The sequence below is a fragment of the Gymnoscopelus microlampas genome, assembly GCF_963454915.1.
Source record: "Gymnoscopelus microlampas genome assembly, chromosome: 3".
NCBI lineage: Eukaryota > Metazoa > Chordata > Actinopteri > Myctophiformes > Myctophidae > Gymnoscopelus > Gymnoscopelus microlampas.
In genome coordinates this window covers 53,181,625-53,208,405 of record NC_139940.1, presented here as the reverse complement: position 1 = coordinate 53,208,405, position 26,781 = coordinate 53,181,625, and the positions used below count along the sequence as shown (strand labels likewise).

Below are 26,781 nucleotides of genomic sequence, written 5' to 3'. Positions count from 1 at the left end.
AAACACCATATTATTGTTGTAGTCATAATACAGGACAATAAATATATATATTTGAAGTCACAGAACATAATACATAAGCCAATTTATTCAAAGTTCTTGTTGCTCATGGTCTTGTTCAGTGAGTCTGCGTGTGTGATATTGGGGCAGAAAAGCAAGACATGCTTACATGTCATAAAAGTCTCCGGTTTCATTCTTATCTCTTAAAGGATGCCGGACAGAGAGAGAGAGAGAGAGAGACCCAAGTAGGACGTGTGTCTCTGACGACATTCCATTGAGCAATAAAGGTTTCTCCTTATCTCAAAGCATGCATCCTTAGGAGATCTGTGTTCCCTCTGAAAGGAAAGGGGGGGTCTTTCGCGCTAAGCCAAGGGTCCATTTGGTTATGTGAAGTAAAGAAAAACAAATTGCTTTGCTTTCTATGTCCACACCTGGCAGCCTCGGCATTATCATTACACCTGCCATTGCAGCTAGGGCGTCCTATGCTATTTTCAGTAGCTTTAGCCTTCCATTGCTGGCTAAATTTCGTCTGACTTAAAGGGTCAGTCTATGAGCCTTCGATGGCCACGCATCTCCTTAGCCTTCCATCGCTGGCTAATTTCTTATTCATCTCTAATTGTCATTTCAATGCTCTCGCATCCCCGAAGCCTCCATCACTGGCTGCATTTTTACTGACTCCACTCGTCAGTCTATGAGCCTTCGATGGCCTCGCATCTCCTTAGCCTTCCATTGCTGGCTAAATTTCCGCTGGCCTTATCTGCCATTGCATGCCATCTGCCTCGTTCTTTTCATCGCTAACCGTCTTCTCATGTCTCGGGCTCCTCCAGCCCATCACTCGCTCATTTGTTCTGGCTCCACGGTGTTTCCTTTAACTTAAAGGAGACACACCATGAATTAAAACAAAATATTTGATATTTAATATCATATGGTGTATGTCCCTCAAACCATTTTCAAAAGGTTTGAGCCTAAATCAACACTCAGATATACTCATCCCAAGTCAATTCTCTCAGGCTTATAAAGCACTTTCAGCTGCAATACCAAAACGTCCAGTTGGCTAGGGGGGTGCTGTACTGCGGTACTGAGCAATTCTGTCTGTCAAAATACATGGGCAGAAAGTTTGGTGAGGTAAGCAAACTTGCCATTCTGAGATGGCCTGTTCAGACACGCCCATTCTGAAAATCTCTGAAATGAGAATGAATGACTGAATGTTAAAAGAAAATATTTTTTGGGGTACAAGAGACACTGGGGAGCCAAAAAAATACAAAAAAAAATAAAAAAAAGTGAAATTCATGGTGTGTCTCCTTTAACTCTTTTCTTTTGGGGCTTTCTCTCCTATTCCTAACTCTGCTTAATTAAATGCAAATGGAGTCTAATCGCCAAATTCTGTTCATTGTTTATAATAAATTCCGCATTGTATCAAATGAGCGTGATCTCTCTTTTATTGAAATGTAGCTCTAAGCGCAAATTCAATAAAGAAGATCTGTAGCTCCACGTTCGTAGCTCCTCCCATTAGCTACGTCACTCCTGTTCCCACGCTGTCAGAATCTTTCCATTCACAATTCCACGTGAGTGCCGCTAACCAATCGGGTGCTACTCCCTATCGACAGCCAGCCAATCGGCGATTGGGCTCCGTTTATCAAATACTACTGCCTCTGACATGTCACTCTCCTTCCAGTCGGCGACCAAGCAACCCACCTCCATCCCCAGCTCCACCTGCGCTGCCCAAGAGCCGAAGGGAGGTCGTTTCTTCTACACTGCCACCACCAGCGTCTAGACTCCATGGGGGCTTTCTCTCCTATTCCTAACTCTGCTTAATTAAATGCAAATGGAGTCTAATCCCCAAATTCTGTTCATTGTTTATAATAAATGCCGCATTGTATCAAATGAGCGTGATCTCTCTTTTATTGAATTTTATTCGTCTCCCGAAATTTTGTTGCTGATTCTTAGTCGGATGGTGGTCCCCAGTTCACAGGCCCTTCAGTACCAGAGATTCTGTGACTGTGGTCTGCTACTTTGTCAAAATTAAAGTTGAATTGAGTTTTATGATATTACTGAAATGTCGATAAGGAGATAGTCTGACAACATAACAGAATAGAATAATTAATAAAGCAAGAGAATGAAACTTACTGGTGTCCAGGTGGTCTTCAGGTTCCTGTTTAACAGAAACGGTCCTGGCTGGTTCTGGAGAACTCATCTTAGCCTGCAGGCTGGACTCCACACACTGGTCTGGAAGGAAGGAATATAATATAATAAGGACTTTGATGTAACTGTAATAGATATTTTAGAATGCCAATCTGTTCTAAATCATTTCTTTATGTATCTACTTGTATTTGGACCATAGCTAGTGTTAGCTTCACAGCAGGGTCTTTTCACAGTCTATTTCTACTAAGCCTGTACGTTAGTGATGAGCGGGCCGACCCGTAACCCGCGGGTCAACCTGTGGCGCGGGTGGGTCGAGTCAGGATTTCAGAGGCAATTATGCGGGCTGCGGGTGAGCGGGTCAGCCGCTCTCACACGCAAAAATAAATAAAAATCACATGTTCTTGTTTTGTCTTTATTCCTAATAAGAATAAGAATAATAACAATAAAACAGTTTGAATACACTTGGGGTGTATACTTGAAGATATTTTACTTCATGATTTTACCGACATTTTTGTTTTACCGCGGGTCGCGGGCGGGTTGAGCCATAGATTTATATATGGGTTTGCGGGGCGGGTTGAGGTGGGTTGGGTTCCGTGGCGGGGCGGGTCATGTAAAAACCCGACCCGCACATCACTACTGTACGTCTTACTATGGACGCTTTTAACTTAATTCATTTACTGCCAAGGAAGAGAATTTACGAGACTTTGTCCAAACGCCCACACCTCCAAGGACGAGAATCAACGAGAATATTTTTTTTGTGGTTTTATAAAAGATTGTGCTGTTTTCTAGCACCCAAGTGACCACTTTCACTTTCTACTCACAGATTTCCGCCTGGCAGACAATGTGAGACAATGAAATAAACACCAGCCACCTGGCTTCAGTGGCTACAGACCTCCGTCCACTTCCTGTTTAGCGGTTTCCTGGAAACAGCTGTACTGTATCTTGAGTTGACTTTTGTTTCCCTGCATTCGCCGAGACATAGTATTTTCAACGTGCTCTGACAAAGGGAGGGACGGTCCAGGTTATATGTTTTTTTCTTTGGACGACAAACAGTGATCCCCTTTGTGTTTACAAACGGTCTGACGAGCGATCATAATGGATAAATGTTCTGTGGCCAGTTGGGGAGGTGGGAAAGACGTGCATTGTTGACAGAATATGCTGTTTTCTGCGTGCTGCAACAAGGCACCGTCGCGGGTGAATTTTTTTCCCTCTGGGGGACGGCCACTGATACTGTTTGTGACCAGTTGAAAAGGTAAAAAGAACAAAAATAGCTGACCGTGGGTGATTTATTTATGTATTTACTCTGGCAGTGAATGAGTTAACCAGTCGGCATTTGTGTACTGTCACTTGGTATAACAAATATCCCTAAATTACCACTTAGGACAGGGGTCGGCAACCCGCGGCTCTGGAGCCGCATGCGGCTCTTTAACCCCTCCCTAGTGGCTCACTGAAGCTTTACCAAAATTTAAAAAATATATTTATTAAATTAATTTTATCATTTTTTTAAAAGATATTTATGGTTGCTGTATGAGGCCAAACGTGACACAAACATTCTTACGTTTTCCAATGTTGTAAAAATGTGTAGAATAAATATTAAGTTTCAACATATCTGTCAACGAAGAATTACGTCATAGCCTGCGACACACGTTTCGGCGTGGCGCCAGCCAGGCATGTAAACAAACCGGTGGGTCTGTGTGTGGTTCCCCGGGCTGCAGCGCTATGGATTCCAAAGGGAAGAAAAGAAAAATAGCTGAGGAAAACAGAGGATTTAACAGTTCGTGGACAGAGGCATATGCTTTCATTGCCAGTGCAGATGGATTACCTGCATGTTTTCTCTGCAATGAAATTAAATCAAATAACAAAAAAAGTAATGTTGAACGACATTTCCAGGGAAGGCATAGTCATTTTGCAAATGAGCACCCAGCTGGGAATGAGAGAAAAAGTGCAATTGCAGCCCTGCTAAAGTCAGCAGAAGAGGCCAGATGTAAATTTAAAAAGTGGATCGCATCTAAAAACTCCACTACTGCTGCTAGTTTTGTTGCAACTCGGGAGATAATAAAGCGCGGAAAGCCGATCACAAACAGTGACTACATGAAGGATTCATTCATCAAAATGTCAGAGCACCTCTTCTCTGACTTAAAAAACAAACCTGAGATAATACAGAAAATTAAAGACATGCCCCTCTCCGCAAAGACAGTCAAAGACAGGGCCATAAAAATGGCAAACAACATCACCAGTCAGCAAATCAAGGACATCAATTCAGCTGCTGCATACTCAATTGCCTGTGATGAGTCCTGTGATGTGATCGATATTGAACAAACAGCGCTATTATGCAGGTATGTGAACTCTGATGGGCCACAAGAAGAAATAATCGCTTGATACCACTGGAAGGCCAAACACAGGGGAAGGACGTCTGTGAGGCTGTTATGAAGTGTTTAACAGGTCTACTGCCAAAGGGGAGAATTCTCCCCTTTTCAGTCAATGGTGTTAACCGCCAAAGGGGAGAATTATCCACTTTTTTTAATGTTGTTTTTGAATTTCTAAAATGTTTCTCTAATTTTTGGGTATTAATTTCTTTTCGTTATTCACAACGAATTAGGAGATATAAAATAATAAAAAAAAAAAAAACCCATTCACTTCAATGTTAGAAAATAAACGGACAAGTAATTCACATTTTTTCGATAAAAAATGATAAAAAATGCTGGCAGTGGGTGAGTACATTATGAATAAACTCTGGCAGACAATGTGAGACAATGAAATAAACACCAGCCACCTGGCTTCAGTGGCTACAGACAGGGCACCTAGTATGAGAGGGTCACAGAAGGGTTTTGTTACTTTACTACAGAAGGTGTTTGATCGAAAGCTGCTTACTTTTCACTGCATCTTGCACCAAGAAGCACTGTGTGCACAAACATTCCCAAAGGAGTGTAGCTATAAAGGTGATGAACCTTGTCATCCAGATGGTGAACAAGATAATTGCAAAGGCCTTAAATCACCGTCAGTTCCGTGCATTGCTAGATGAAGTCGACAGCGAATATTCGGATCTCCTGCTACACAACAAAGTCCGGTGGCTGTTCAGGGGTGAGGTTCTGCAACGCTTTGTGGCTTGTTTAGAACACGTGAAAACCTTCCTGAAAAGCAAAGACCTGAACTACCCGCAACTAGAAGATGCAGAGTGGCTCGAAAAGTTGCACTTTATGGTTGACATGACAAGTCACCTAAACAGGCTGAACAAAAGTCTCCAGGGACAGGGAAGCACCGCGCGGCAAATGCTGGAGGTTGTTTTATCATTCGAGCGCAAGTTGACTGTGTTCGCCAGAGATGTACTGAGAGGCACGCTCTCTCACTTCCCCTCCATGAGAGAGTTCATAGAGACCCACGATCACACAATCAATAGCGATGATTTCAAAAGTGCGATCATCAATATGCAAACTGCATTTGGGGAAAGATTTAGCAAGTTCAGAAAGGACAACAACACTATCCTTCCCTGTCAAACCACTGGAGATTGACCCGTCCCTGTTGAACATGACCGCGTTCCCAGGAGTAAATCAAACAGACCTTGAAATGGAACTGGCCGATATATCTGACAAAGATTTATGGGTGTCTAAGTTCAAAAGTCTGACAGCCAAGCTGTAAGACGTCGCTTGTCAGAAAGCCACTCTCGCCCAAAGCCATAAATGGAGCGACATTGAAAACCTCCCAAAACCCGACAAACTTGTGTTTGAAACATGGAATGCTCTTCCCGACAGTTTTGTGAACATGAAGAAATATGCTTTTGGAGTATTATCCATCTTTGGATCAACGTACCTGTGCGAGCAGATTTTCTCAAACATGAACTACATAAAATCCAAATACCGCACCTGCTTCACAGACAAGAGCCTCCAGTCCTGTTTGAAGATTAAAGTTACGTCTTACATGCCCAATGTTGAGAAGCTCTCCAGTGACAGAAGTCACATTAAACGGGTAAGAACACAACTTTTTCACAGGCGCATATTTAGTAACAAAGTAGCCGTTTAATCAAGTGATTTTTTTTCATCAGTGATTGGACATTGGAATGATGCTTAGCGAATATTATTGTGTTTTATTGCTCAGGTCCGAGGATTGCTGTACTGTGCTGTACTACTGTGCGTGTCTGTTGCCGAGAGGGGAAAAAGACAAGAAGATTACCACACACTTTTTTTTTAAAGCCATTAGGCTGCTATGTTTTATTTGTTATCAAAGCAGCCAGGCTGCGGTTAATTTTATTAATTTGCACTAACACGGGACGTGACGGGAGGACTGAAATTACAATGCGCACTTTACAACTCTAAAGTCAACTTTTTTTCCTGCAATTCACAAATATTCCATATTGTGTTTTGAGGGTAACGTAATCCCCAAAATAAAAATGAAGACAACAAAAAGCTGATTGCATTATTGTGTTATTTTCTAAAATTTCGTCAATGCAACAAAACATGGCATAATATTGTAATGAAAGTTAAACCGTGGTGCGTCATGCTGTCCACGGTGCTGATTCTGCTGCAGGGAATATTTTGACAACATTTAATTAATGCTCATTTACATTTATTTGTAATTAGTACTTTTTATAGACTAATATACACTTTATAGGGCTAAGATAACGACTCTGAGTATAAGAGGTGTCCCATATGACACCTCAGGAGTCTTCTGCCCCGAGAGGCTGTTGGTCAGGCCAGAAGGCCTGACTATTTCTCTGCTCAAATCTTCCTCAATAAATTGTCAACACTTCACCCTGATTGGATATTAATATTTTCCTAAATATTTCTATATTAATTAATATAGCTAGATATCAAACATATCACATGAAACATATCGAAGAGACAGGAAATATTCTGATTTACGTAGGCTCACTTGTAACCGTGTTATAAAGATCTCACCCCGAGGGCTATCAACCATTTCTATTTGAGTAGGCTCACTTATAAAGTTTTTATGAAGATCTCACCCCGAAGGCCATCAACAACATTTTTTGGGGTAACTTTTACTGTCTTTTCTCATGTAAATCAAATGGACTTGTGAGTCAATTGAACAGTCTGAAAACACTTCCAACTTCCCAGTGGCCTTTGTTAAAATGTCATCAATCTAAAGAATATATACATATATATTTTATACGCACTGCACTTGAGATTGGCTGCAGCCCCCATCACTATGACTCAGAGATAATCATGAATAGATTTTCCACTGCAGCTACATCCAAATATGGTGTGTGTCATGCTGACTGTGACAGCCCATATATAGGCATGATGGATATCCAGTTGTCCAGAGCCACAAATTTGACCACTATGCCCATACATGGTAATGCGCAAAATACGGCCAACTTCAAACTTGGCATGCGCACCGGCAAGGACTCAAGGGAGTGCGGTCATAGACTTAAATAATAGAGAGGGCACCGGAAATCCGGTGTTACAATTATACATTTAAATTACAATTATACATTATTTTCCATCTATTTTATCTGTTTTAGTGAGGAAGGAAGGAAAGATGGATGAATGGAAGCCTTCGGATGAATACCGTTTTGTTAACCACTTCAACCCTTTAGACTTAGTAATTGGACCTGAGTTTTCTCTGTATTTGGACTGCTTTTTCCCCCTCTACACTAAAAGCTTTTTTTTACGGATCTACAATCTCATACATAACATGTCATTGTGTTAGCTTGTAGATCTGCTATTTTTGGGCTAATGTGCAAATATATTGGAATATGGATGCTTGGGTTCAAATGGTTTAAGCTACTAGCTTATAGCTACTTAATTATAGACAAGCTACTAGTTAATGCTTGAAAAGCTGAAGCTATGAAGCTACTCACGGCTTAAAACTGGTCAAATGTGTTTGCAATGAAGCATTCAACAAACCTGCTCTGTGTAGTTTGATTTGTGGCTGTAAAATGACGTCCAGAAGTTTGTCTCGTCTCTCCAGCCGAGTTTCTAGTGTCTCTATCTCTCTCTGGAAGAGGTTGCACATGAACTCTGCAGCCGCACTGAGGCGCTCCAACACAAACACTCTGACATTAAACTTCAGCTGGCAAACATAACTTTGCTGCGTTTCCAAAACACACAATATCTCCTCTCCCACCGACGTCAGGTGTTCATTTATCGACAGCCGTAGAGACTCTATTTGACACATTTTACCTCCTTTATGACACATTTGATCTTGTTTAAGAGACATTTTTCACTGCACTCTTTGTTCCTCACCAGTCACCGCCATGAAAAACTGCACGCAACTTCTTCCGGGTCAACGTGGTATGAGCATGCGCAATAAAGGATTCAAACTGCAAGCTCAATGTTTTTCTGCCCCCTGGTGGAGGAGGTGCGTGACTGCCACTGAAGCAGCTGTGACGCACATCAGTGTCTCCGCCCGGCCGAAAAGCATGGCAAGAGAGTGGCCCTCATTTATCAACGCAGCGTATAAACCGGCGTATATTTTTCCATATATTCGGCCGTACACCAACGGCGAAGTCACATTTATCAACGCATCCTACACAGCTGATCCGAGCGTACATTGGGTCCCAGAGTTGATAAATGTCACGGCTGAAAACTAATCCTGGGCGGATCACTAAATCTGGTGTCATGTCTGATTGTTTTAGTGACCATTCTGTTTATTTATTTTGTGTTTGGAAAATTAAAATCCCAAGCTCTCCACCAAAATATATAACGCTGAGACAAAGTAAAAACATTAATGCGGATAATTTTATTCAAGACCTAATTGGTATAAATTGGAACAGATTCCAGCTAATTCCTTCTGTTGAGGATGCATGGGATTTTTTCCACTCAGAAGTCACCAAGGTAATTGATGCTCACGCCCCCACCAAAACAATTAGAGTGAAAGGTAGACATTTACCGTGGATCAGCTCAGTCTATTTAAAGAAAGGGACAAAGCCTGGGTGAAATACCGAACAACGAAAGACCCTGGGGATTGGGAACATTATAGATATCTGAGGAACTCATCAAAGACTCAAACAAGGAATGCAAAATCCAATTACTACAAAAATAGTTTTAGCCATGATTTTCATAATCCCAAACTTTTGTTTTGGAAAACAAAAAAAAACCTGGAGGAAAAAACTGAACACTTTTCTTAATAAAACGGACAAAAAAACTATAAAGCAGATACAAATCAATAATGACATTATTTCCGATCCTCTACTCATTTCCCAAGCATTCAATAATCATTTCTCCTCTATCTGTAGTTCCCAATCCACAGGCTCCTATGTTACAGCTGGTTCCCCTAACTTAAGTGCTGATAATGGTTCTTTTTCCTTTAAGAAAATTCTGCCTACTGATGTTTACTATGCCATTATGTGAACTAAAAGAGAGTTGTGGTGCTGGTCCTGATGGTCTTGAAGCCAAGTTTATTAAACTTGCTGCTCACGTATTAATGTATCCCCTTGCAGACTTGTTCAACTTATCTTTGTCTACCTCCTCATTCCCATCGATATGGAAATGTGCAAGAGTTACCCCCATTTTTAAAGCTGGAGATCCAACTGACATAAATAATTATCGACCAATTTCCATTATATGCACTATTGCGAAAATTTTTGAAAAACTTATTTTCAGACAGTTATCAAAATACATTGACCTTGGCAACATTCTATCGCCCTTCCAATCAGGATTCAGACCACAACACTGTACAACCACAGCTACTTTAAAATTCACCAGTGATGTGCTTTTATCCTTCGACAAAGGCCATCTTACTGATGCAATATTTATTGATCTCTCCAAAGCGTTCGACATGGTTGACCACTACCTCCTCCTTGACAAACTCTACTCTATTGGTTTACACCGAAGTGCTCTCCTATGGTTTAGTGCCTATCTTCACAACAGGCGTCAGTGTGTTGTACTACAAGGCTCTCAGTCAGAGTTCTTAACTGTTGAGAAAGGTGTTCCTCAGGGTTCCATATTGGGGCCACTTCTCTTCTCTATATTTATTAATGATCTGCCAGAAATTTGTTCCCACTGCCAAGTCCAGCTCTATGCTGATGATACCGCTATTTATGTTTCTGATAAAAACATTAACCAAATTCAACATTTCCTACAGTCTGACTTCAATCTGGTCCAAAAATGGCTTAAAAACAACAAACTCTTACTGAATAAAAGGAAGTCCTGTAGCATGCTGCTTGGTCACCCACGTAGTGGTGCAAGTTCCACTGACCTATTGATTAACTTTGACGATGGCTCCAATCTGGAAAAAGTGGAATCATTTAAATACCTCGGTATCACAATCGATCCAGAACTCTCTTTCAAACCTCATATTGAACTTACTATCAAAAAAACATATGGCAGCTTGTGCTCACTTTATCCCTCAATCAACTGTTTCTCATTTGAAGTGAGGAAAAGAATAGTCTCCCAAGTACTACTTCCCATTGTAGACTACGCCGACATTGTATATCAGAACACCACAGATACTAATCTCAAGCCTCTCGATGTATTATACAACTCGCTATGTAGATTTGTGCTGAGGTGCCCATACAGAACACATCACTGTTCTCTGTATAGTTCGCTTGATTGGCTGCAGCCTAAGGCAAGAAGGCAACATCACTGGTACCTATTCCTCTTTAAATGTGTTCACTTTAATTGTCCTTCTTACCTGAAACAATCTCTGGAACCACATACATCACCATACCCGCTTAGACATTCACAACATCCCTATTTTACTGTTCCCAAAAGAAAATGTTCGGTAGCTGGACGAAGGTCATTCCATTACAAAGCTCCATCTGACTGGAATAACCTTCCTCTTTCTCTCAGATCAGTTACCTCTCTTGGCCGCTTCAGGACTTCCCTGTATTCACACCTCGAAACTACCTGTTCATGCTTCTAATACTGCTTGTACATACGTTTATAACTCTGACTTTGAGATAGTACTGTATTCTCTGTATTCTCGACTTCGAAAGAGTTGGTGAATGGGGGTATGGGTGGGAGAGGGTGAGCAAGCTAACTGTATCTGTACATGTTTGTATTGTGTATTGTGTACTTGTACTGTATGTAATGTTTTATGTAAGTATTCTATGTATGTATCGTGATGTATGTGCTTAGGACCCCCTCTAAAATGAGATGCTTCATCTCAAGGGGCTATCCTCTCAATAAATTCTGACCAAAACGAGCGTCATCTAAATAACACACCCTTAAATATTCTCGAAACACCCCGATTTTACGACATGAAGAAACAGAATACGACCAAAGAAAGCGTTTCGCTGGCTCGCCTCGCCTCGCTGCCTGTCAAGTCACTCACACAAACACACACACACACACACACACACACACGCACGCACGCACGCACACATGCACACGCCCCTCTCTCTCTCTCTCTCTCTCTCTCACACACACACACGCGCCCAACTGTGTCTTTCATAATCCGTTACGGTACAATCTTTGTCAGTCACGTAGGCTTGTAGCCTACATGAATGACATATTAGGATACCAATTACATCGCCATGAATGGAATACTTTTATTTATTTACCCCATACCGAGCAGTGCGCGTTCAAGTTACACTAAAGCAGTCATGTAGGCTATACTCCCCATGAGACTCGGCGGTCTGCAGACTGCAGTGATCCCGTGCCGCAACCCACGTTATAAGAGATTGGAGCGTCAGGTTTATATCCTTAACCCAGCCAGGTTGTAGCCTATATAACTCTCTATGACACAAGTAAGACGCGCGAACGCTGGAAGCGAACGCAGCTCGAAAATATTGTGTATTTACGGACTCTGTGTGTGTGTGTGTGTGTTTGTGTTTTGACTGTAGCTGCACTCTGGCGCCCTCTGTCGGCCGCACCCAGGCAGTGCACTGCACACAGACAGATACACACACACACAAGCCGAGCAGACTTTCATAGTAAGCTCCACTTGGGCGGAGGCGCGCCTTCCTTCCGCGTTCGCAATAACTCCATACCATAGGACAAGCTACTGTAAGTTTGTAGACCTCACTGTCAATGAAAAGATGGTCGGGAGTCCCGACCGTGGGACTCCCGACGCAAAAGCGCTAGTATATTTTTGAAAATAGCAGATCTACAAGCTCACAACGCGTCGGCTTGTGAGCTTGTAGATTTGCTATTTTCAATGCAGCCAGATCTACAATCTTATCTGAATGACTGTTAAAGCAATTTGTTTAAATTACTTTATAAAATGTTATATTTTCACAGGGATTATTTATTAGTGTAGATATACTTTTAGGAGTGGATTATGTGTCTAGATGCCTGTCAGACAATGCTGCTCCGCACGCAGGTCTACGATGGAATAAACGGGTACAGCCAACGTCAACAACTGGTCCCGACCAGACGTGAGATTACAACGTACCGTAGGATGAAGCTCACGTCAGGATATATTGATAAATTCCGAAAGGTGCGGTGATCTCGCCGTACGCCCATTATTTGGGCTGCACCGCGTTGATAAATGAGGGCCAGTATGTTTTGCACCCTGTCCTTCCGTCCGTCCGTCCGTCCTTCTGTCTGCGACCAGCTAATACACCGTTGGCCCTATCGCAGCTAAACTGTGCACACACACTCCCTGGATGCCAATTCAAAACCTCTGGCGAGAATTTTTCAGATCAGCCTGTCATAGCGCCACCATGAGGCAGATTTTTGCAAAACACTTACTCCTACCTATTTTGTCCAAAAATCACGCAAATCAGTACAGTCTCTCTATAGCCATGTGGCTTCCAAAGTTTGCAGGACTGGTTTGCTTTGAACAACATGCCTCAAATCATGAACGCAGCTTGGGCTTTCCGTGACATTTTGCACGCACATTCCCACTAGGCCGAGGACAAAATGCCACTTGAACATTTTCAAATCAGCCTCATAGTGGCGCTATAACAGGCTGATTGGCATTTTTAACTACAACTGCACCGATCTGCGTGAAACTTTGCACGCACGCACTCCCTAGAGGCCAAGGAAAAACATCTCCCTGCATTTTTCACATCTGATTTTTAAAGCGCCATCAGGAGGCCGACTTTTGTGAAACACATTTTTGGATATTGCTCCTTCAGATTCTGTCCAAAAATCACGCAAATCGGTACACAGTATCTCATAATAGTGATGTGATCCTGAAGGATCTGTCCGATATTTCATATTCCATCCTAATTGGCTAAAATTGGCTTCCAAAGTCTGCAGGATTGGTCCGTTTTGAACAAAAGGTCTCAAATTATGAACGCAGCGTGCAATTTCCTTAAATTTTGCACGCACATTCCCACTTGGCTGAGGAATAAATGCCCCCCTTTTCACATTGGCCTGTTATAGTGCCACCAGCAGGACTAATTTAGCAAAACACATTTTTGGAACAGAATGCCTCAGATCATGAATGCAGTGCCTGCTTGCCGTAAAAGGCCTAAGAAGAAATGGCACCCTTTTCACATTGGCCTATTATAGCGCCACTAGGAGGTTTTAACAAACATTTTAACAACACAAATCTTGTATGGGGGTTCCTGGCACAAAATACTTTGAGATGGGGGTCTGAGGACAAATACATATTAATTTGGGGGGTCCTGGACATGAAAATGTTTGAGAACCATTGGTTTAAACGACATTATTAGGAAACAAGCCCAAATAAGCAACTACACTTTAGAAACAAGTAAAAAGGAAAAACGAAACCCGCAACTACCGATATTTAGAAGCAATAATTATAATAAGCGGACTTGGCAACCCTGGTTTATCATTTGCCGTATCTGACGGACAGACCTAATTTGAAAAAATATTAATTAATTCAACCAACTTTATTCAGATATGGTTCGAACATCCAATGAAAGCAGCGCTCCTTTCCTGTGCCGTATGTGTGGCTGTGAAATAAAACTAGGAAAATCAAAATTGTCCACTTACCAAATAGGCCTTCACTGTTGGGGAAAAAAGTGTTTTACAAGTCCTGTATTCAAAATGGACTTGAGTAAAAGTAAATGGGAAGTTTGCGGCCGTATTAGCTAAATCTGGCATTAAAAAAATGTGATTGAGCTAACAGCTAAGTTTTGTTTCTCTAAGTGTCCAGTCTGAGAAAAGTTGTCTAGCGTGGGTGGCTCACAGTGGCTGAGTGAACGGGGACTCTTGTCTGTCTGTCAGAAGGACCCCAGGATTGAGACAACCCTCGCAGAGTGAGAGAGAAATGTCCCCCATTATGAATACATTTTGATATGTTTTATTTTGATGGTAACTGTTGTATAATCGCAATATTACACTCGAGGGAGGGTGGCTTTATCATATTATTGGCACTGCTCACCAGTGTTATGTTGTTTGCACATCAAGCTGGTTTATGAGAGACAACTCAGGTCCCGTTCACTTACTCAATGATTAATGAATGAACAATATAATAATATAAATAATCAGTACTCAAGATGACTATATTTTATTTTGGTTACACAACTAAACAACACAACTTTGTTCTTTTCAGGTAAACCAGTATATGAAATGAATGATTGTGACTCTGACTGGGCACCGTCATTACATCTGGGGCACAGATGTAATGACGTTTTTTCCAGGTAGCGTGCCTTTGAGTCTGCATTCAGCTTCTCTCTGTATGGCATCTCTCTGTCACACATTGCCCAGTCCATCTTCTGTCCTTTACCAATACATTTGTTGTAGTGTATGCGTTCAGGACACGTCGTGAGTAACTGTCAATGTTGTTGATACGAGCTGTTGCTATAGTGAGCATCCAAGATGGCCACCGGAACTACGTCAGTCTGGGCCTGGCCATGCCTTTCGCCCGATCCCTATACAATGTAAAAAAGAAAAAAAAAAAAAAGAAAAAAATCCTTTGAAAATAGCAGATCTGATTCAACACGTTGTGAACTTGTAGATCGGCTATTTTCAAATAGCCAGAGCAGGGCTGAAGTGGTTAATGTATGTTTTGTAATAATAATAACTAGATGTCAGGGCCGCTAGGCCCAATCCGAGGTTGGTTCAGACAGAGTCCAAAACTCATCATCGTCCCAAAACATTTTGACTGTCGTCCCTTCTAAATAGTCAATTTCCTCCTCATCCTTCATGTGGTAATATCAAGGGATAGGCTGCTGGGTCATACATAGGGTGGAGTTCATGAATCTGTGTAGTCTCTCTGTGGTTAGGTGCATCAATTGTTGTTCTGTACAGTACAATGTCCCTATGCTCTATCTGATCTCCTGGTGCCACAATAACCACATCAGGGACATCAGGGTTAGGGTGACATTTCTTTGCCCCCTGTGAGCTTTTAGCTTTGAACACTATTTTGAGTTCCCGAATTGGGTTTGCATTGAAGATGTCAGCACCGGTTTAAAGGACTTTACTAAACGATTGACTGTCTTTAACTCATCTTGAATCAAGGTCAATGTGTCTTTCATAATAAGTTTGTCTCCTTTTGCTTGATGAAGGCGGTTCTTCATTTCATTATCTTGATCAAAGACAAAGATTTGTGAGAATTTGGGCTTCTTTGTGCTGTCAGGAAAGATTGCAGATAGAGTAATGTGGTACATCTGGCTCATCTTGAATGTCTTTGGTCCTTGTCCTTTGAACTCCACTATCTTACCAGTGACGTTCTTGGAAGCCATTGATACTAAACCATTATACTGCCTGACGTTGTCCATGAATTGCCTGGATTGGAGAGAGACAGAGTCCCTGTCAAACATAGATTGTAGTTTAGGAGGTGGGTCCATGAATGGCTGGAGTTGGATCTTTCCATACTGGCAACAGTCACGGAAGGACTTCTTACCAACAGGACCTTTTGATGTTTCCCAAGGGAACATGACAGCATGGCATGAATTGCAGACACTATCCATTGTTGGTGTGTGAAAGTCAACTATTTGTTGGAGGCATGTGGAGTCAACTTGGAGGCATATGGAGTGATCCTGTCTTGCGAATCCCGGACGAACTTTCGGAGCTTTTGTCAAATATAGTAGTAAGATGTTAAAATTCACTCATTACATTTCCTATAATTTTGACAATTTGGGGGGAATTGAGCCACACTTACATTTCATATATCATATTTGACCCTTAACACCACAGATGTCACTTTTTTTTATAGAGACCATCAGAATTAACTAAAATGGTGGTAATTAATTGTGTACTTTTTACCTATTTAAACTTGAAAACGGGTAAAAAATGACCCTAACACAATGGAAGGGTTAAAATAACTCCAACCTGAACCCCTAAACCTAACCTCTAAATGTCTAATCACAACACCCCTCACTGTATCGGTTGTATTTCGTTTGAGAGCAGTGTCTACGTGCTGCTGCAAACAGCCCAGCCTCCATGCGTGGTGAAGCATAGTAAGCGTGTACAGAAATACTTTCAATACTTCGTGTCAGTCAAAGATACACATTGCTGTCCATTGTAAATCACTTTCGACCACAATGTATTTAACTGACATCTAATGCACTCTCTCCCTCTCTCTCATCACACTGCATGCTGCATAGTAAAATCCTCAGTGTTCATGTATCCATTTTTAACTCGGAGTGTAAATGTAACCATTTGCTAGCCTTGTTCATGTGTTATCAGACAAACAATTATCCAAGTAATAGTTGGTGACACGTATGGAACATTAGGAACCAAGGTAATTGGTAAACCTAGATAATTCTAGCTCACAGCTACAGCGATCACACTGTTTCATAAGATGTGACACATAGATCTCTTAGTTACCATTGCCATAATAAGCAGTGCACACAAGTGGAGTGCACTTTCCCTCGTCATATCTATGCTCTTCATAGAGAGCTGCCACACTGGCTGCAAACAGCAGGCAATATAGACTCACTCCATTTTTACCCATAAACTTAACTTTGAAAAGTGAGTCTGTAAGGAAACAGTTTACTCTGTCGCTACCAGGGGAGTTTTGTTTTCAAAGTAAAGGTGACTGAACTGCACATATTTAACAACATGGGTGGCCACTGGCCAGGTATACATGGGAATATTTTCCTCCCGGAAACATGTTCCGAGTTATATATTAGATTTTTTCTGTCTCTGAGTCAAATAAAGCGAACCTGTGAAGTGTGAGTGGGATTTAAATGTTAAGTGTAAGCAAAGCTAATCAACATTCAAAAGACAATGGTATCCCCGCTGCTTTCCAGCTGTGTGGGTGAGAAGAGACACCCCGAGAGAATACAGTTGCCAATGAAATTGCAGGAAAAAAATTGTCAATCTGATCGTTTGTGTGGTAGGTTGACAAACTGCTATCACTAAAGTGATGAATTGGGGAGAAAAAGCGGTACATTTTTTGTCTACACTAAATTTTGAAAAAAAAGGAATAAAAGTTCAGTACAATAATTGTGATATTGATTTGAAGTCATATCGCCCAGCCCTTTCTGTAATGATATAGCACAAAGGACCTGTAGCAATGACACCCTTTTAAAAACAACACAATGACCCCAACAATATTCAACACAAAAACAGTTTATTTGAAATGATCATGTTGATATTGACAGATTGTGTGATTCATATCAGATAGTGTCACACATATGTAGCCATTTTGAAAGTAAACCATAAACAAAGTTTAAAAAAAGGCGGGAGGGGGAGTTACTGTTCAACTAACAAGCTTCTCTCCTATATTGTATAGATGTGCATTTTGACCTGCAGCTACAGGGTTTTTCCCTCTGCATGAGTCATCATATGCACCTTCAGATTATCACTTCGACTGAATCTTTGATCACAAACTGTACAAGTAAAGTCTCTTTCTGCTGTATGAGTCGTCATGTGCCTCTTCAAAACATGACTTTGAGTGAATCTTTCATCACAAACTGTGCAAGTATAGGGTTTGTCTCCAGTATGAGTCCTCATGTGTGTTTTTAGATGACTCAGGTGATTACAACCTTTGCCACAAACTGTACAAATATAAGGCTTTTCTCCTGTATGAATCGTCATGTGTGTTTTTAGATTATTTGACTGACCAAAGCTTTTGCCACAAACTATACATGCATAGGGCTTTTCCCCTGTATGAATCATCATGTGTGTTTTTAAATGACCCATGCGACCACAGCTTTTGCCACAGAATGTACACATATAGGGCTTTTCCCCTGTATGAATCATTGTGTGTGTTTTTAGACCACCCTTTAGACTAAAGACTTTGTCACAAATTGTACACGTAAAGGGCTTTAGCCCTGTATGAATCTTTGCGTGTTGCTTCAGATTTGCCTTCAGATTAAACATTTTGCCACACTCTGTACAGCGAAATATTTTTTCCCCTCCTGCACGATTCCTCATGGAGTTGTATTTTTTCTGTTTTAATGCTTTCAGGTCCTGGGACAACTTGGTGGCCAAAGCCAATCTTTGTCCTTCCGCATGTTGTGTCTTGTGTGATTTCAGTGTGTTTAAATCTGATGGACCTTCCCTGGTGTCCTTCCACTCATCACTGTGTTCAGTGCCAGATTCAGAACAGTGTGAAGCAAAGAGCTGGTCATCACTAATTGGTTGTGATGTTCCACAGTCCTCTACATCAGCGTGTGTTTTCATGTGTTGAGTTGAGGTGCTGGCTACATGTTCCGTCTCTCTGTTTTCATCATCACCTTCACCTTTCACTGCTATTAATGTAAACGTTGACCCAGCAGCCTCCTCCTCTCTTTGAAGTAGCTCCTCATGTACCCGTTTAAACTGTGGAGGCTCTGGTTCCCCCTGGACCAGACTGGGACTCCTCTCCTGCTGTTCAGGGGGAACCTTTTTATACACTGGGAGATGCAGGAAGTCTAGACAAAAGATAAAATGAGAGAAATTCATGAAAAGTTGTAGCTGTAGCCGTTGGAGAAACCTCTACTGTAAATAAACCCATTAGTGTATCCTCATTTATTAAAGACATTTGTCATCGGCTGCAACCATTCTAATTTACCACCACACTTTGACTGTCGTGGAAATGGAACACTGTCTCAGTTTTGTACTGTAAATGTGCGTTCATTATTTTTGGCATGTTGTGCAAAACAGGCCACCCCCAACAAACTTTGGAATCCACTGCTAGCCAACCGGAATGGAATAATAATAATGCCACCCCAGGCATCATTTCATTCTTCCCCACCCGCAAATATGACGTGAGAGCAAAATGGCCGCTGTGTGAATATAGTCAATTGCCACCATGAGGCCGATTTGAAAAACATTGGGTGGCATTTCTTCCTTGGCCTAGTGGGAATGTGCATGCAAATATTTACGGCAATTGGACACTGTGTTCATGACTTGAGACATTTTGTTAAAAACAGGCCATTCCTGAAAACTTTGGAAGCCAATCAGGATGGAATATGAAATATCTGATACGTCACGAGGGAAAGTGGAAAGTCTAAGGGCGGAGCTAAACGGTCAAAGTGACAGGTGTGTTCCTCATAAGTAGAGGCACAAGTGTAAGCAAGTTTCATGGCTGTAGGCCAAACGAGGCATGACTTATGCCTGTTCAAACGATTGCTATAGTTCCCCCCTTTGCAGAGTTTCGTAAAAAACGACTACACGGTTAAGCCAGAACTGCAAAAAACGTCGGAAGAATAATAAATAAACTAACAAAAAGAATAGGGGTCCTACGTACTACGTTCTTGGCCCCCTAATAAACAAAAGATAAAACGAAATACAGGCCCCATACCCTTTTTCCTACCACTTGGGACTTGGCCCCCACTCACTTATAGGCATACAAATACAATACCCCTCACCCTATAAGCATACAAAAGGTATCCTAAAAGAAAGGATTGGCACTACGGAAATCAGCAAAGTACACATATTTAAAGAGAGAAAAATAAATGGATCAATAAATAATAAAACAATATTTTATAATAATCAAATATTAATAAATACATATAATTATAAAATAAACAGGGTGGGGTGTGCGGGCCGGATGGGAACATCAAAGTCGAAAGATACAGCTCTATGAGGCAATCAGGAATTGTTAAGGTATGTTGAAGTATGGAAGCAAATCCGCCATAATTAAATCAAAACTTTAATTTAAATAAAACATCATTAAAAATAAAATGCAAAATGTCCCGCCATTGGCACTTCAGTGGGACATCAGTGGGAGGACAAGTTCAAAACGGCTTTCTGCACCTTTTTTGGCCAATTTAAGTTTAAAAGGATGCCGTTTGGCATATGCAATGCTCCCAGTACGTTTCAGCGTTTGATGGAGCGGAAGTCTGGCGATCAACACTGCAATTCTCTGCTGCTGTATCTCGATGACTTTATTGTGTTTTCCTCCACAGTGGATGAGCACCTCAGTTATCTGGATTTAGTCTTGGATAGCTTTCAGAAGGAGTGATTGAAGGCCAAGCTGGAGAAATGCCATGCCTTCCAAAAAGAGGTACAATACTTGGGACATGTAGTCTCTGCTGCAGGTGTCTCGACAGATCCCAAAAAGTGTGCTGCTGCAGCCGACTGGGAAACCCAAGATACTGTGTCCGATCTCAGGTCGTTCCTTGATTTTGCAAGCTACTATAGACGTTTTTTGAGGGTTTGCCAAGCTGGCCCTCCCCTCTATAAAGTAGTTACTGACCTGACCGTGAAGAATAACCGTTGAGGACAGGGCATTTCTCTGAGGGATCCCTGGACCCCCCCAGTGTGAACACGGCTTCAGAGAACTCAAGGCAAGGTTTGTAATGGCATCCGTATTGGCCTATACTAATTTTAACCTCCCTTCTATTTTAGAAGTGGATGCCAGTAATGACGGTCTGAGGGCGATTATTTCCCAGGAACAGAAAGGCAGGGTCAGGCCCATTGCCTATGCCAGCCGAAGCCTCCACCCCTCAAAGAAAGACTACAGCTCTATGAACAGGGGTGCACATAACTTTTTTGGTCTAGTTCTCAGGGGAGCGCCTGGATATGTTACTTGGTGCGCACCAAATAAATAAATAAATACATTTTACCGCGACACGTCTCGCAGGATGGATAAAAGAGGGATACATGGATAACTTGTCTGTGTAATGGTCTGCATGATGCGGAGCAGCGGGACCCCGCTTCTCGTGAATGATTAGCACTCCCGACATCAACTCCAAGCCTCGTCAAGAGGGCGACTCCGATCCTGGCTGCTCCTGTTACCAATTGTTTGCACTAGGCACTGCTTTCATCCGCCAGATTGGGATGTTCAAGGCATATTTTGCACCACATCACGATGCGTTCATCATCAGTGATGAGTGCATGTATGGGTGTGTATGGGGCGCGTATGTGGCGGACGCGTGCATCAACGTGAATGTGTGAGTGTGGCTTCAGGAAGTATACATTCCTATCCCCACGGTCCCAGCTGTTGGTACGCGAGAGCGCCTCCCTTCGTCTGATTTGCCGAGCAGCATGCATTTTGACGTCGCATGCGCACTTGCGCACCAGTTATGTGCACCCCTGTCTATGAAACTCAAATTCTTGGCCATAAAGTGGGCTATGACAGACAAGTTCCATGAGTACTTGCTGGGCCACAAGTGCAAAAGTCACAGATTGGAGGCTGCAGAGCAGCGCTGGGTGGGTGAGTTGGCAGTCTTTGATTACTCTATGCGGGCATCGGTCACGAGGACGTCCCACACTAACATACGTGGATGTACTCAAGAATAATGCAGGAGCGCAAAGTACCAACAAACTGGCCAGATGTATGGAGAACCAGGATGACTGGAAGCAACGATGGAGGACTTGTCTGAGGACGACCTAGAGAATGCAGATGCCTTGTTCAGGCAGCATCCATCTCAAGGCGACGCAGTAGCTGGCCCGGGTCGCCCGGGACTCCTGTGCCAGAGGTGGTACAGGGGGCTGTCGTGGCTGTCGTGGCTGCCACGGCAGCATGACATCGCTGATTGGACAGCGATGTCATTGGCCAGGTATGGGAAAAAAATTATTAAAAACTAGTGCCAAAAGTGTGAGAGGTGCAGTGTTGCTAAAAAATACACAGCCACATTTTTGAGCTCCTATGGGCCATTTGCTAGCTTCTAGACCTAATGGAATCTTAGCCATTGACTTGCCATTACTAGAACCTGCTCGAGATGGGAGGGAACGAGTGCTGGTAATGACAAGACATTGTTTTGTTTCCAAGTTTACCCAGGTTGTCCCTACCAGAGATCTGCAGGCCTCTACAGTGGCATATGTGATAACTAAGGAATGGCTCTACAAAATAATATGGTGTCCTAGCTTGAGTGCATTATGCAGTTTTGAAAGCACAATAATCCATCAACTATGTGACTTTTACTCCATCAAGAAGTCCACCCCCTACTGCCCACAAAGAAATGATCAGTGCGAGCGCTTCAATAGGACCATCCACCTCCTATCTCCAGGAGATTTAGACAGACAGACACTTATCACAAAAGGAGAATATGCGTAAGACAGCCTCAGCCAAAACAATAGCCTGTGCATGCAAGATATAGTGAATAGCAGTCGTGTTAAGTAACTTAGTACAATTACCAGGTACCTTTACTTTACTGGAGTATTTCACTTTTTTTACTCCACTACATTTATTTGAAAACTTGAGTTACTAGTTACTTTGTAGATTTGTATTATTATTACAAAACATATTAACCACTTCAGCCCTATTTAAACTTTGGCTATTTGAAAATGGCTGATCTACAAGCTCACAATGCGTCGCATCTGCTATTTTCAAAAGATGTTTATATATTTTATACATAACTTGCGAAACAGGACATTCAGCATAATGAGTACTTTTACTTTTGGTACTTTAGGTCTATTTTGATGCCAATACTCTTGTACTTTTACTCAAGTACATTTTGATGATCTGACTTTAACAGAGTGTTTCTACATTGCAGTAGGCATATTATATATTATATATATTCTGATAGTGCTCATTGCTATAGCGTGTTTGTTCAGTAAAAGGAGTCTCATTGTCTCTCCAGCTCTTTATAAAACAGAAAATGCATTTTCGTTTCAGTTTCATTTCCAATTTTATCCAATCAGGATAGAGAACTCAATCAGGATATAGATTAAACAAGTGAAATTGGAAGTGATGACACTAAGAAATGAGCAGGCAAAATTGGAACTGGAACACTATAAAAATTAGGCTTAAAAATTGGTACTTTCTCCTGATTGGTTGAGATTTTGACACCTACCGAAACATTTATTTTCTGTTTATTAAAGAGCTGGAGAGACGGGGAGACTCCTTTTACTGAACAAACACTCTATAGCAATGATTACTATCAGAATATAGTGCTTTAACCTTTTAACAAAATACTTTGTTTTAACCCAAAAATATCACTTACCCTACCTTTAAGTAAAAAAAAAAAGTACATTTTCCACCACTGACTATTGTACATTGATTCGTCACCCAAAAGCGTGGATCAACGTTTTTGCATCTATGCATCATAGATAGATAAGTATCTTAGATGTCTATTAATGTATGTCTGTCGACCTGAGTTGATCAAGGGGCGACGTCACATAGCAAATACACACATAGCTGCCAGGCTGAAAACTTAAGTTTAAGGTCGATTCTGCAAAGCTGTAGAAGGCCCAAGTTCATCCAGGTAAGGCCGGGCCTCCCCTTGCCTACAGAAAATCCGCCTCTGACGTTGACATGAAAACGTTTACCAGTGCTTTAGGAGACCAGATTGGTCACATTCCACAGCATATTAAGTCCTTTGTACTTGGACCCACCTTAACGGGCAAGGACACGTTTCACACTGAGGTGTTAACTGCAGCCTCATTGTTAAACACCCCAGTGCGTGGGATTGCAATTCAAATGGAATGCACAGTCATTTGTGTGTGTGTGTGTGTGTGTGTGTGTGTGTGTGTGTGTGTGTGTGTGTGTGTGTGTGTGTGTGTGTGTGTGTTTCGCGCGCGCGCGCACACACACGTGCATGTCGGACGTCCTGGTATTTGCCATGGTATTTTGCAAACAAAACAAAATCAAAGACATGATTAGACAAGAGCAATTCCCACAGGTTAAAGGACGACTTCACCCATTTTCAATCTATCTTGAGACCCGCCTACCATTGACATCATCGCTGGGGAATCCAAGCTAATACAAATCGCAGGCTTTCTATTCATGGAAAGTTAACATGCTAACATGCTATAATGGAAGCCATTGTTCTTGCATCAATACAAAATAAAAAAATAAAAATAAAATAAAAACCCTGCCCAACGATAAATCTGAGCAGGTTGACAGGCTCCAGACAGGATGGGCTCTACACAGGATTAGATCACTGAGCACTAAATAGATCCCCCCCCCCACACACACACACACACCTCACAACCAACCAAACCACAAACACTTGACATGAGGAGCACTGGCAGAGACAAATTAAATTCCACCAACATTCTAAACATTTTTGTGGTTGGCCCAGGCTGACACATTATTAGGATAGTTAGTTTATTTATTCTTAATATATCTGTTTATTGGGTTTTTTTACAGGTTTTTTTCTTCCTCCCATGTGAGGACTTCATTTGTAAACTTAAAGTGTAGGCATATGTGTAATACATTGGTACCCCTCATTTCCCTCCCGTCCACCCGCTCACCCTCCCGCACTTCCCAGATGCAGAGACAGTAATAAAAAATAAAGTAATAGTACAAAAAAACAGAAATATAAACAACTTTTCCTTTCTCCCTGCTTCCCCTCTTCTCCTCACGCCCCCTTCCCCCCCCCCCCCCCTTTTTCCTCCTTCCTTCTTAAACATTAAGTAATCAGCAAATAAACGGAAAGAAGAACAGACAAAAAAAAGCACCAATAACAATAACACAATGGTACTAATGATGCAGGATAGGAAACAGTTGACAATAACATTGCATAGATTTGTTTTTAGTTTGTTTATTTATGTTTAGTTATGTTTAATTTAATTTCAAACTTAAGTCATTTGTTGAATTTGATATTGTTATTGAAGTTAAGATGACTACATCTGTGGTACATACACAATTTGATTTATTTTCTGTATATTATATCAAGCACTTTATGTGCTTGTATTTGTAATTTCAAAGAAAAGTAACTGTTGATGTTGATATTAATATTGAAGCTTTTTTAACACATTTGTCATTTTTTATTTCAAAGAAAAGTAGCGTAATTGTTGAGTTTTAAATTGATATTTACTTTTGTGTCACCATGCATACACCATTTGATTTAAATATATAATCATGCATAATATCATGTGCCTGTAATTTCTACGCCATACTGTACAGGCATAAAATATTTTAATGCATGTGTTCATTCAATGCATGAATGAGGAAAACAATTTTAGGAGGTGAAGGTTGGGGTATCGTTCCGGCATGAACTTCAAGCCACTTTCCCGCCTGGTGAAGTCATTCTCAGTCTAATGCATTCTCTAGACAGATTTTTAAAATATTGTGCTTTTTACCAGATGGATTTGGTCAACCGCCTGCACAAGGAACAAGCTATACTTCCGAGAGAGATGTCAACAGCACGGCTCTTATCTGCCAAAATAATATTTGATGATTTGAGAGAGCTTGTCAACAAAACATCAGAACATGTGCTGATGTTCAGAGTCCCAGTAGATTTGGCCTGAAATCCCCATATGTGTAGTAAGTTAGTGGGACAGGACAATCCATGACATTCATCAGTCAGTTATGTAATAAGTTGCATATTGTACATGTCTGAGAGCTGACATACAATACATAACTATGCTACTATTACGGCCATCACAACTTTTCCTTGGGAATAAATGCCCTTTGTGACACAAGTAGCCTACATATTGGGGCTTGTCTGGGAGCTGGCAGATTTCTATATTTCAATAAATGCAAGAGTTATACTTTTATTGTGTATAGCTAGGTTACACATGTCAAGGCTGGTATAGCGGCTGCTCGTCACTTCCAACACTTAATATACATACATTTGAATACACACAAATGTACTACGTAAGTACGTATATGACTAAGTAACTGTTACTTATGGCGAGACCCAACTTCATTTATGAACGTTTTCATCGTGTGGTGTGGTCAAAAAGTAATGTAGTTAGATAGATACCTTTATTATCCCGCGGGGGACATTCAGTCGCCACGAGGCGGCACAGCAGTTAAGGTTACAGGTAAAGAGTAAGGAAAAAGAAAAAAGTTACGTTGTGTACAGCAATAGTAGAAGGCAAAACAAAAAAACAAGAATCATCAACAATACGGAGCAACGGTGTACGGAAGTAAAACGAATAAAGTGTCCAGACCATTACAGTCAGCGCCTCATATGTCAACCATTATATCGTCAAAAAACTAATAACAATAATTATCAGTGCAATGCCAATATATTTATGTATTGCAGTCGGTACCAGGCATCAGCACAACAACTCAACAAAGTGCTATTCTCATCGGATGACGTTTATTCCCCTTATTGATTTGTAATGCAGCTTAACAAACCTGGTCTGTGTAGTTTGATTCGTGGTAAAATCACGTCCAGAAGTTTGTCTTGTCGCTCCAGCAGAGTTTCTAGTGTCGCCATCTCTCTCTGGAAGAGGTTGCACGTGAACTCTGCAGCCGCACTGAGGCGCTCCAACACAAACACTCTGACATTAAGCTTCAGCTGACAAACATCACTTTGCTGCGTTTCCAAAACACACAATATCTCCTCTCCCACCGACGACAGGTGTTCATTTATCGACAGCCGTAGAGACTCTATTTGACACATTTTACCTCCTTCACGAGACATTTTTCACGTCGCTGTTTGTTTCTCACCACCATATAAACACTACACGCTTGTCACGCACTAGTTACTTCCGACTTAAGGTGGTTCCAAAATAATAATCAAACACGCATCCACATTTTAGACTCTACCACTGGGATGAAAAATATGGGGTCATGCTGAATTTAAAAAACACGGTTGGAATTAAA

The 26,781-nt window shown here is 41.5% G+C and overlaps 1 protein-coding gene across 2 annotated transcripts; it reads right to left on the bottom strand.

Moving 5' to 3' along the window:
* Positions 1-973: 973 nt before the first annotated feature.
* LOC311042456 (uncharacterized protein) lies at positions 974-26,781 on the bottom strand. 2 transcript variants are annotated; one of them, XM_084053197.1, is made up of 3 exons: positions 26,311-26,781; positions 2,125-2,223; positions 974-1,089 (listed from the first exon to the last, which is right to left on the bottom strand). In XM_084053197.1, exons 1-3 carry the CDS (start codon positions 26,597-26,599, stop codon positions 1,052-1,054), a joined length of 426 nt encoding a protein of 141 aa, XP_083909323.1. In that variant the 5' UTR covers positions 26,600-26,781; the 3' UTR covers positions 974-1,051. The 2 variants fall into 2 exon arrangements, 1 of the variants encoding a protein (XP_083909323.1); XR_014600513.1 differs by lacking the exons at positions 974-1,089; positions 2,125-2,223 and adding an exon at positions 17,485-18,760 and having other exon boundaries at positions 26,311-26,452.